The 12,246-nt window shown below is 37.2% G+C and overlaps 1 protein-coding gene across 1 annotated transcript in view; it reads left to right on the top strand.

The window, feature by feature from the left end:
* Positions 1–12,246, top strand: part of SYNE1 (spectrin repeat containing, nuclear envelope 1) — a gene marked incomplete at its 3' end in the record, with an annotated part of 103,966 nt that overhangs the window by 37,348 nt on the left and 54,372 nt on the right. The window contains exons 28-35 of the mRNA XM_010137933.1: positions 525–690; positions 1,292–1,447; positions 1,659–1,811; positions 2,937–3,119; positions 4,537–4,674; positions 6,006–6,191; positions 8,874–8,996; positions 11,068–11,250. Of these exons, the coding sequence (XP_010136235.1) occupies positions 525–690; positions 1,292–1,447; positions 1,659–1,811; positions 2,937–3,119; positions 4,537–4,674; positions 6,006–6,191; positions 8,874–8,996; positions 11,068–11,250 (1,288 nt within the window). The remainder of the gene's footprint in view (positions 1–524; positions 691–1,291; positions 1,448–1,658; positions 1,812–2,936; positions 3,120–4,536; positions 4,675–6,005; positions 6,192–8,873; positions 8,997–11,067; positions 11,251–12,246) is intronic.

Below are 12,246 nucleotides of genomic sequence, written 5' to 3'. Positions count from 1 at the left end.
TGGATCAAAAATGACGTTCGGATGTTTGATCCAAGCCTTAGCTAAGATGTTCTGCCAATGCAAATCCCATCAAGAGGGGTGAAATTTATCTCACATTATTTTAGACTGTAGATATCCAAACCTGAACTGGTTAATTCTCTCCAAATATTGGAGAGAAATAGAAGGTCTGAGATGCAGTTTTTCTGACCTGTATTAGAAGTTTCTTTCAGAATGATGATGAATCATACCAAATCATGTCCTAGAATTGCCTGCTTCCTGTGTTGACAATAAGGGCAGTCTGGTGATGAGTTCAGATGTCTGTATTTTAAACATCTTCAAAAGAATTGTGTGCTTGATATCAAGATATATAAAAGTGCTAATTAAAAGGAATGAACATGAGAAATTTAAGTGTTCTGTGGCAACACTGTCCCACTATTATTCTGGATGTGCGTCTATCATTCATTATTGTTCATTTTTGGACAAAGCAATGTTTTTAGACATTGCTTAATTCTTGATAAATAGTTATAATTTCTTTGTTTCTAAAGTATGCAACAGAAAGTAAAAAAAGGTGTGAAGATGGTGAAACAGGAGCTAAAGGAGCGTGAGGAGGTTGAAGCAGAGATTAATATTGTGAAGTCCTGGATCCAGGAAACAAAAGAATATTTATTAAGCCCTGATGTAGAAGTGGACACTCAACTTCAGGAGCTGCAGGTATATCAAATTTATCAGTTTCTAAATTCCAATATTTCACTTCGTTGTAATCGGCTAGCTAGTGTTAATCAGTTCAAAACCTCTATGAATTCAAATTAGCCAATATTCATTAGATTTCGAGTAAGCTACTAGATTAATTCTGATGGGCTGTACTACCTTATTTTAAAGATAAAGATATTTATCTTTAAAGATATTTAAGTATCTGCATTTATGCAATTTTATGTACTAGAATATTGTTTCGTAATTTTTCCCCTTTCATAATTATGGAGCAACTATGGAATGTGAATGGTCAGAATGTGATATTTCTGTGTCACCAGTTTGGGGTGGGGAGGGAAGCAACAAAATAAAATAAACTCATTTCACTGAAGGTACTGAAAAATTGACATTTTCTATACACGTGGTCACACAGGAATGGAGAACTGGACAGACAGTCATAAATGAGAATCCAGGGAACCCCAAGACAAAATTCTTCTTAATGAACTAATTAAAAATTTGAAAGTAGTTAGCTTTGTTGTAAGCTGTATGTAGTGACTGCATTTGCTGAGGTTACACAGACATGTTTTCCCCGTTGTTCTTAATGATACTGTTTTTCTGTCATTAGTCTCTCCTTGGTGAAGTAACTACTCATCGCCAGGCTGTTGAAAAACTGGCTGAACAACAGCAGAATAAGTACTTGGGATTTTATACCATTTTGCCTTCTGAACTCTCGCTTCATTTAGCAGAAGTTGGGCTGGCCCTCGTAACTGTACAGGATCAGGTAAAGCATTGTAGATGAATGCATCACAGATCTGTAGCCCCTCTGTAGACTTTTATAACACAGTGAAATACAGTGTCCAAGTGTGGACAAACTATGACAACATAAAGTAGTTTTATTACCTTCTTTTGAATTAAAGTAAGTTAAATGAAGGTTAATTTTCCTTCAGGAGGAGAGATTTCTGGTTACTGAATTTGATTCTTCTTATTGACAGATCCAAACCAAAGAAAAAGAAACTCAGCAGATCAAAACATTGAATCAAGAGTTTGGTCAGAAAATCCAGGGGATAGCAAATGAACTGAATACCATTCTTTCCAAACTCAAAAAGAGAACAAATGATATAGCAGAAGCTAAACTTGAACAAAAGGTAAGACAAGACATCCCTTATTTGGTTACATCGTAAATTGTTATGAATTGGGACACTCACTTTATGCCAGAGTTGTATTTGTGAAGACTCACGTGACATGCTTTTTTAATGTAGTTACACAGAAGAACGTACAGAAATAAGGCTTGACTGATGAGATTTTAAAAATTATATTATATTATTTGCAAACCAGCCCATACAGGGGTACTTGAGTGTGTAACAGAACTTGGAGGAAGTAGCCGAGAGTAAAAGCAAGTCAGATGGACAAGGTTATGCTGTTCCCTCTAAATAATTAGTATATCTGCCATCTGCGAAAGGCTAAGAGGCTCTCAAACTGCTCCTTATTTTATTTCATTATGTTACAAAATATTCTATTATATATATTACTTAAACAATTTACCACCTTACGTATAAAAACTGAATTAAAAAACCCCAACCAAACAAAAAAACCCCAAATACCCCCTCTACAAGAAACCATAGCCTCTAAGTGTCTTATCAATCTATGGGAAAACCTTTTAGGTTTACTTTTTAAACTTTTCGGAAACTTTGTAACTGTGGTATGAAAAATTAATTTTAAAATCTGTTTCTATTGAAACAGTCTAGCATGATCCAGATTGCTCCTGTGTCAAGATAAAGCTATGAAAATACAAGTTTCAATTCAAATGAAAGTTTTTATAATGCGTTAATGAGTAATTACATATTTCTGAGTTTGAGAGGGTTTATTTTAAGACAGCAACCAAACAAAACCCCTTTCCAATAAACAAAAATCCTTGTCATGGCAATGTGTGCTGACTATGTATTTAAAAAACAAACACAGACGGATGGCCAGGAACAGTTAATGTCACTCTGAAGTGACTCAGTCTTTTGCTATGGTAGGGCAAGGAGTTACCCATTTCAGCCAGGAAGTCAGAGAAGGAAGAGTAATGGCACACGTTTAAGAGATGGACAGATATCGCGCTGTTCTCCCTTCCTGCTTAGACAAGCATTGTTGGTTTCCAGCCAGGAGAAAAAAATGGAACAAACTAGGGAGACTTTGGGCAGGGTATTAAAGTTGCAAGTTGGACTAGAAATAATCAACCAGAAAGCTAACGCTTCCTGAATCACTGATTTTCTTGTTTTTCTGTCTAGATCCTCGGTGAAGAGTTGGACAGCTGCAATATAAAACTGTTGGAATTAGATGCATCGGTCCAGGACTTTGCAGAGCAGAACGTACCGCTGGCTAAGCAGCTGGCTAACAGGATAGGGAAACTCACTGCATTGCACCAACAGACCATACGGCAGGCTGAGTACAGAGCAGCCAAGCTTAGTCAGGTATGATCTCAAATCCTTTCTGCTATTTCCTTCCAGAAGCAGAAGGAGTGTGTAAACTTCTCATTTATTTTCTTGTAGTTATGTAAAAAGGGGCATTCCGTGGCACATCTCCCTATGATTAGACACGGCTGGCATTACACCTCAAAGAGAGGCATGAGCGGGTCAGATCAGGAGGGAGGAATAATTCTGTGATGCTGCTTTAACATCCTCTTCCATTAATCATCTGGTGGTTCCTCTGGTGCCCTGAAAAGGTTATAGATCTCTCACAGACAGGAGCATGCCAGTGAATAGTATCTCATTGTACTTAGCAGGGCCTCTGTCTTATCATTGTTCCCTATATATGCAGCATAAGGAAAAAAAAGTTTTGCTGTAAGTCACAATCTATAGAGGGTAAATATAATTTGTTTATTTGGTAGAAAAGCCTAGATACAATGGCATTGATAATGCACAATGTTTATGCAACATTTCAGCATTGATAAAGATGCTGCCCTGTGGATCAGGCTCCCTGAAGCACTTTCTTACGGATTTTTTTTTTTTTGCTATTGTTGTTATCCCCAAAGATGTAGCTAAAAGTAAAGAAATAGAATTTCTATAGTTCTGCCATCAATACCCTGATAATTTCTGAATTCTCTTTTCTACATGCATAAAGAAGTTTTTTGTTTTTAAAAAGAGGTGGAAAATTATTCTCAAAGTTAAGAGTTCACTCAAGGGATTCCATCATTAGGATTTTTTTTTTTCAGCACCAAGAAATCTGTGTCTTGGTGGCAAACTGCATGCAAATACAGTGCAGTCACGTAGGATTTCATCCATCCTTCATACAGGACAAATGCATGAAAATCAGTGAGAAGAAAATTGGAACTAAAGAATACTTTGCTAAATAGAAATTGGATTAATCAGAAAGCAGAGCTTTTGTCCTGTATTTTGAAATAAATGCAACATTTCTCTTTTTTGGAAATATGACAGACTAAGTGGATAAAGCAGGTTTTAAAAAAAAAAAGTTAATTTGGGGTATTAAATGGAAAAAGACGAAGAAAAGTAAGGAATGACATAAAGGAAGCCTGCAGTGAGCTACAAACTGGGCCAAAAAGGTATTTTGGAACTTACATGTGAGGCTGAAATTTGTGTAGGAATTATAAACTCCAGGGATATATTTGAGCATCAATGCACTCTCCCAGTATGACTTACATTCTTACAGTTCCTTTTTTTCCCCCTGAAATAGATATGCTTGTTACTAGAAACAGACCTATTTTAACTCTGTAAGTACAGAAGTAATTCAATTATATTAAACACTAAAGAAAAGTTGTTAAAATGGTCCCCAAGTTAAAAACAGTAATTGAAATACACTTAATTTTATCATTCTCTAAGAACTGTACAGAATTACATCTTAGGCTTAAGTGGATTTTTGTTTTATATCCAGGCTTCTTCATACTTGGAAGAATACAATGAGATGCTGGAGTTCATATTGAAATGGATTGAGAAAGCAAATATCCTAGTGCATGGTAGTATAACATGGAATTCTTCCTCTCAGCTTCGTGATCAGTTTAAAGCCTACCAGGTGATTATATATGCTATGAAATTTAAAGGAAATTGTGTATAAAAGAAGGTATTTTCTAAGCAGTGAAGTTTTATTTCCTACACTTTTTTTGCCTCATTTCCTTGAGGAGAAAAAAAAAATCTTAAAATGCCAAGTTTCTTTGACAGTTCCCCCAAGTCTTAAAGATGATTGATTGGTTTTGGACAATCATTTTGAAGAGCGAAATGAAGATATTTTGTTGAATAAAATTACGTGATTCGAAGTTAATCATCTCTATGTTTACTCAAGTAAATTAGCTTCCCAGTAGCTTTTGATTGAATAGTGTGTCTATACCCTGTGATTCTATCACACTGAGTGCTTCATTGCAGCCAGTATTCTAACATTTTAGTTGACCAAACATGATTTTCAGTTTGGGTTTTTTGTTTTTGTTTTTTGTCTTTGCACTAAATTGGGTTAGTCTTTGTTCCCATCTGATGAGTTTTGCAACAAATGTTCTCAGACTGATACCCAGTGGATGAGTTTCTTCGAGTGGCTTCCTGGACATCTCACATCAGAGTGATTTGCTGTCGCTGTGACAGTGCAATTTGTTTTGTGTGTGGAATGTGTAAGTGGGATTGGTAGGGCAGTTTGATACGGTTCAAGCTTGCCCAGTGTTACATGACCACGTGAAACAAATCAAAGCATCGTAAGGGGATCATACTTCACTAATGCCAAAACAAGACTGTATTAATGATGGTTTTTATATATACCTTAGTTAATTGTCAGCTGCATTCACTTACACTGGGGCGACATAGTATTGCTTATTTATTCTGAATAGGAACCTCCAGCAAATTTGTCCTGAGGATAGCTGGGAGATAGTGTTTTGGGGATTTTTTTGCTATACCTTCAGAAGTTGATGAGGGTACGATCTTAACCAATGCCATTCCACAGAACGCTTTTTTAGGCAGCATTCATAACTACTGCCCTGCTGCAACACTGCACTGAAGAGCTTTTTGCTGCTTTCTATATTGGGTACTTCAGGCTTCCAGAACAAATCCTGTCCGTAGTTTGCATGTGTTATATTTTTACAGGCAAGTGCCTATAGCAAAGCACTAAAATGAACGTGTTGGTAAGTACAGCTGCTGAAGCTTTATAACTCACTCTTTTGTTTCCCATTCTCCATAACCCAGACCACTTCAGCATTACACTCAGAATTAAGCATATTGCCTAAGCCTTACAGGAAATCAGTAGGACTTAATCATATGCTTACAGATGTGTACAATTTGAGGAGTTTGCAGGCCAGGAATCTGCTCTAAGATACCTTTAATCTGAAGCTCAATTCTGGCATTCAATTTGTTCATATCTTCATCTAGACTATGCTTGATGAATCTGGAGAGATCCATGGTGATCTTGAGGCCATGAGTGAGAGGATTGAGTATCTGGCAAGTGTATACTGTACTGAAGGAATGTCACAGCAAGTGCTGGAACTGGGGCGGCGGACAGAGGAATTACAGCAAGTTATCAAAGTGCGGCTCCCAAATCTCCAAGATGCTGCCAAGGTATATGAAAGCAGTTTTTCTAATGCTAGCTCACAGATTGGGTGGTGTGTATATAATGTTTCTGAGACTAGTAACAGTGTGGGTTATCTGTAGCCTGTGAAGGGCGTGATTGTATTGTCTAAAGTTAGGGACCTTGTGCCGTTTGAGACACTGCCTTTGGGTGCTGTTCGAGATGGGGACAAGATTCCTGCAGGTGCTTTCATACCTGCCCATTCTGGATAGGTATATTTGGGGTCATTGTGTGTCTTAAATGGCACTGAGCACCTATGTTTAGATATTTGAGAAGTGTCTGTGTTGGCACTTCTACTGTGCTATTTCCTTATTTTTCTCTTAAAAGATACCTAAAGCCTACTATCTGTTAATTCCAATCAGTACTGGACCAGACCAGGGTTCCATAATGCAAGACCTACCTCTACAAGGGAGTGCAATGAAAACAATGAGTGTGCTTTTTCATGTCCCTGACATTTCTGTGCAGCTCTTCCATAGTTTCATTGTTAATATAAATGTATGTTATGTGTATACAATGCCTGAGGGCATAGTAATCTGGTGCAAGACAAAGGGAAAAGCACAGAAGTCTCTTCTACTTGCTCTTACCTTCAGGCCTAGAGCCTACTATCTGTTAATTCCAATCAGTACTGGACCAGACCAGGGTTCCATAATGCAAGACCTACCTCTACAAGGGAGTGCAATGAAAACAATGAGTGTGCTTTTTCATGTCCCTGACATTTCTGTGCAGCTCTTCCATAGTTTCATTGTTAATATAAATGTATGTTATGTGTATACAATGCCTGAGGGCATAGTAATCTGGTGCAAGACAAAGGGAAAAGCACAGAAGTCTCTTCTACTTGCTCTTACCTTCAGGCCTAGAAATTTTACCTTTTTTTTTTTTTAATGATGCAGTAATTCAGGAAAAATTTAATACTGAAATGGTATAATTAGTATAAGTCTAAGGATTCTTCTGCTGTCACCTGCTACAGTTACACACTATAGGAAAGTATCTAAAGGCAACTAAGAGAATAGGCTATTGCCAATTGTCAGGACAGCCGCAAATAGGGTTAAAAATGGTCCTTCTCTGCATTTGACTCTTATTTCAGAACATTTACAGGACATAGCAGAAATGCTGTAGCAGCCATAAGGTCTTGAAGAAGACTTCTTCACATTACAGAATCACAAATCAGTAGATGACAGTTTGTGAGCTGAAGGGTTTTTTGGGGTTTTTTTTATTTGTCATGGAACAAACCAGAGATTTGCATACAAATAATCCCAGCAGAAGTGAAATTACTAGCTTCAGTTCTCAGAGAAATATTGGGACAATTGAATAAACTATTTGTAAATTCTTGTAAGAAAACATGGAGATGGATAGAAGCCAACATAGATATCTGAAGAAAGAATTGGAAGTGTCCAAACATCATTAAAGTTAAGATATATGACATATTGTACATTTATATACAAATCTATCTATCACTTTCACATTGAATAATGTTTCACATTGTGTTGTTATTAACAATGTTAATAATCTTATCTAGTTGAAAATACAATACTTGGATTTAAAGCTAGCTAGAAAACTTATCTGATGTGTAATTACCGATGGCCCACAGCTCAAAAGGAGGGATACATCAAGTAGGGTTTTGCAGGGTTCCCCTTTGATACTATTCAGTATTTTCACTGATGAGTTTAATGGTGCTTTAGAGATCATGACTTCTGGGATGCTTGGACACCACCAACTGTACAGGGACTGCCTGAAAAAACATTAGGCTGCTATTTAACAGATAGGGACAAATTGTTACATTTAGACAGGAAGAAGCAGCTATGTGTTCTTCTGAATGAGGAACTGCTGGCTTGACACACCCCACTGAAAGAGTTTAATAATGCAGATCATGGAAAAAGGAATGAACAATGTCACATCATTGTAAAAAATCCAAACACCATACAGAAAATAAAGTATATGATTGTAAGGTATATGAAATAGTCATTTTGTTTTAACTTTTTGGTACCTAGCAAGGTTTCAGCTGTGTCTGGTTTTGAACTTAAAGATGTGGACTGACTGGAGAAAAAACAGAGGATAGTGATGATTCTGATATGCACGTAAATTTGTAGAAAATATGCATGAAAAAGGATTATCCTAACATATGATGTATTCAGAGAGAATAAAACTAATGTGCTCCTCATGTCTGTTGTTAATGGGATAGTAACTAGAGGACTGAAATTGCAACAAAAGGTAACTTCATGTCAGCCCATCAGAAAAAGCTTTCTACGAAAGGAGTGCTGAAACAGTGGAATGTGTTGTCTGTAGAGATAAGTGGGGCTCCACAGTCTGCAAGAACAATCTGTAATGATAACACAGTTATGTCCTGTCTTATTACAGGAAGATCACTAGAGTACATGTTGAGTTCTTTTCTAGGCCTTGAACTTTGTGAAATTAGCTTTATAAATTGCGTGCTGCATTTGAGATTGAGGAATTACCTAATATATTAACTCTGGCTTTGAGACCTTTTCCTAGACTGTCAAATAACTGGTGTTTTTATCCAGTATTCTAAGCATCTAAAATTCATTGTTGAAACGAAGAATTAGTTTTGTACTGTGTATATAGAACTTAGCTACAAAATCCGGACACGTATATTTATAGTGACTTTTAATTTTTTTTTCCTTAATTATCCATGAATCAAATGTGTTGTGTTACAGGACATGAAGAAATTTGAAGCTGAACTGAGAGCCCTGCAGGCTGCTCTGGAGCAAGCCCAAGCCACAATGACCTCTCCAGAGCTGGGGCATTTGAGCTTGAAAGAGCAGCTTTCTCACAGACAGGTAAAAGACCAGTACCTCAAAGTTAACACTTGAGTAGTGTGAGCTTGCAGAAAGAATAATGAACGTTGGCAAGACCAATTGTGGTGTTTCTTAGGTAGGTCATTGTTTCAGAGTCTAGCCTCAAATTACTGCGAAGGGAATAAGGGTTGGAATGGGAAAAAAATCATCCCCTCAAGGGGAATGTTGAAGTATAATCCTGTATGGGTCTGTTCTTATGTTGATGCAATTCTGACAAATGTGCATCCAATCCAAGTTTAATCCATATGAATAATAATGATAATAAAGCTCAGTTTTTACCTAGTGCTTTTCATCAACAGGTTCTTAAAGTACTTCAAAATGAAGTCTAGATTGTTATCACCATTGTACAGATAGAGATGCAATGAGCTCACCCAACAGAAAATTGGAAAACAAAGCCCAGTTACGTTTTTGTATGTTTAGTTGAATTACCTCCATAAGGTATTGCTGCTTTCCATATTGCACATGGTCTACTACAGAGATTTGTCAATTTTATTATTTTTGGTCTAAGTCTCATGACAAGAAATGTAACCTGGTTTATGGCTTTCTAAGTTGCCTAAGAAATGTTTCTTGCTGTAAGCTAATAGAGAGATTTAACTGTCTTAGTCTGCCATTGAAAACTAAGTGTCAACAGGTCCACTTCAGGATTAAAATCTGCAGAAAAACACATGGATGAAAGGTAAAAGCTTTCCCTTTTGGTTAAAATATGCAGTCTTTGTTCTAGAGACTTGCAGTCAAATTCCAGAATATGGCATTGAAGCGTGTAAGTGAAACCCCTCCTCCACCATAAGAATAAAGGAATATGGAATTCACACTGTTGTTTATCTGTATTCTTTGTTCTGGCTCCAGCAGGTCTCACAGCATGACCTTCTTTTGTACAGAAAGGGGCTGTAGCCCCTGCCCACCTGTTTCAGCAGATTAGAGAGGAGGTCTTGAAGAGTGCCTGGCTGGCATGCAGCCCCCAGGGTACCTCTGGGTGCCAACTGCACAATAAAGGCACCCTGTGACAGCAGTCTGGGGCATGCCAGAGGAGAGGCCTTACCAGAGATGTCTGAGGAATAGGTCTTTATACCAAATATCTGGTTAGATTATCCACCATATGCCACGAAGGCACAGAAATAAAGAGCAAACAGAAAAACACTCATCAGTATGCACTTCTGTCTTTCTGAGCTATCTTTCTGCATATGGTATAGAGGAAGTATCAACCTCTTTATTCCTGTTGCCACATACATTGTCTAGCTGATTTCTGTCTATTGAACTTAAAATCTTTTTTTGATGTGCTAAGGCCTTTTTCACCATCCTTGCCTTTTTTCTATTTTTTAAATTGTTTTACTTTTTATATTTTGAATACATTAAACTCCCCAATGAAGGTAAAAAGAACGCTGATTGAATCCATTCACCAGTCATTGCACTTAGACCCTTCTTATGCATATGAACAGACAGCTTGAACGCGCATTGTGAATGGAATAGACACTATTAAGAAAGGCATCCAGCACATGATTATTCAAAGAAAAAAAATTCTGTGTTTATTTCCATTCGATTGCCCTTTGAATTTTAAGCAACATTTTCAGCCATGGTTTGCATTTTCAAGGGAAGGCTGTGAACACAAGATTCGTTTGCTGGTTTGAAAACGTGCTTCTGTGTCTTAGCAGGGAGTTCCACTTGGATTTTAATGTTGAAGTATGTGTGTACATAAATGACACCTATGCTGCTTTGATTTTGGGATTTTGTAAATGTATTTTTCTTTCAAACATGTCCACAGAAATATTTTTGTACTTAGACGCTTAGAATTAGGTACTACTATACTTTTTCATTAATTATTTTTATTCGTATTATGTGGGCTTTTTGCTTAACTAGTATTTAAAAGAATGCTGATTTTAAAACGAGTAACTCCAGATAAAGCATGTCCTGATTGTATTCCATTTAGAAAAGAGATGATCAAATTTGTTTGTTTTAGTGCTTGAACTCATCTTTTTTGTTTTTGTTTTTTTCTTTTGCTGCATGAAATGCTCTGGGAGTTCTGCAAAACTGGCTTATTGTAGCACTTTGTTTCTAGCATCTGTTGTCTGAAATGGAGTCACTGAAGCCAAAGGTTCATGCAGTACAAGCCTGTCAGAGTGCCCTGAGGATTCCTGAAGAGGTGGTCACCGGCCTGCCATTGTGCCACAGTGCCCTCCGGCTCCAGGAGGAGGCCAGCCGCCTGCAGCACACGGCCATTCAGCAGTGCAACATCATGCAGGCAAGTGTAACCCGTTAATTACTCTGAGTAACTTCAACAGCACCATACAAATTGTGATGAAAGCGGAGAATTTCATACCTCACAGAATATCTGCTTTGAAGAGACCTTTAAGATCATCGAGTCCGACCGTATACTCTGAACTGCCAAGGTCCTAAACCGAGTCCCTCAGTACCACATCTACACATCTTTTAAACACGTCCAGGGATGGGGACTCCACCACTTCCCTGAGCAGCCTGTTCCAGTGCTTCAAAACCCTCTCTGTAAAGCAATTCTTCCTAATATCCAATCTAAATCTCCCCTGGTGCAACTTGAGGCTGTTCCCTCTAGTTCTGTCACTTGTTACATGAGAAGAGAGTCGAACCCCCACTTCACTACAACCTCCATTCAGGTGAATGTAGAGAGCAAAAAGGTCTCCCCTCAGTCTCCTTTTCTCCATACTAAACAACCCTAGTTCCATCAGCCGTTCCTCGTAACACTTGTGCTCTAGATACTATGTATTCCTCTTTTCTGTGTAGTACCATTAAGAATTTCCCCTCTAAGTCATCTCCAATTCCATGGTTTTTGAGGTGTTTAACATTCATGATCATTTTAATTGTTGATTTACTTACCAGACTCTTCTCTCAGTTCTCTTCTGATCTCGCTGTGTTTTTTGTAATACTACTAGAATTAACTGGGCAAACAGATAATATACAATTGTATGCAGATTAATTTTATAATATATAAGATCAGTTAATGAAATTAATATATCATTATAATATCAACTACTCAGAGTTAATTAAATAGCTTTCTATGATAAAAATAATTATTTTATTCTCTTTATTTAAAATTTATACCTTTTTTCTGAATTCAGAGTCATTCACAGATATTAAATTTGCATTTCCAAGTTTTGCTGAATACAAGAAAAGGAGGTTTTCTTTGATTGTTTGAATTCATAATTAAACATGTAAAAGGTGTTTCTAAAGAAGGAAATAAGCCTTTCTTTCCTGCTATTTAGTG

Source organism: Buceros rhinoceros, unplaced genomic scaffold (genome assembly GCF_000710305.1).
Source record: "Buceros rhinoceros silvestris isolate BGI_N320 unplaced genomic scaffold, ASM71030v1 scaffold4336, whole genome shotgun sequence".
Classification (NCBI taxonomy): Eukaryota; Metazoa; Chordata; class Aves; order Bucerotiformes; family Bucerotidae; genus Buceros; species Buceros rhinoceros.
This window is presented reverse-complemented; position numbering and strand designations above follow the sequence as displayed.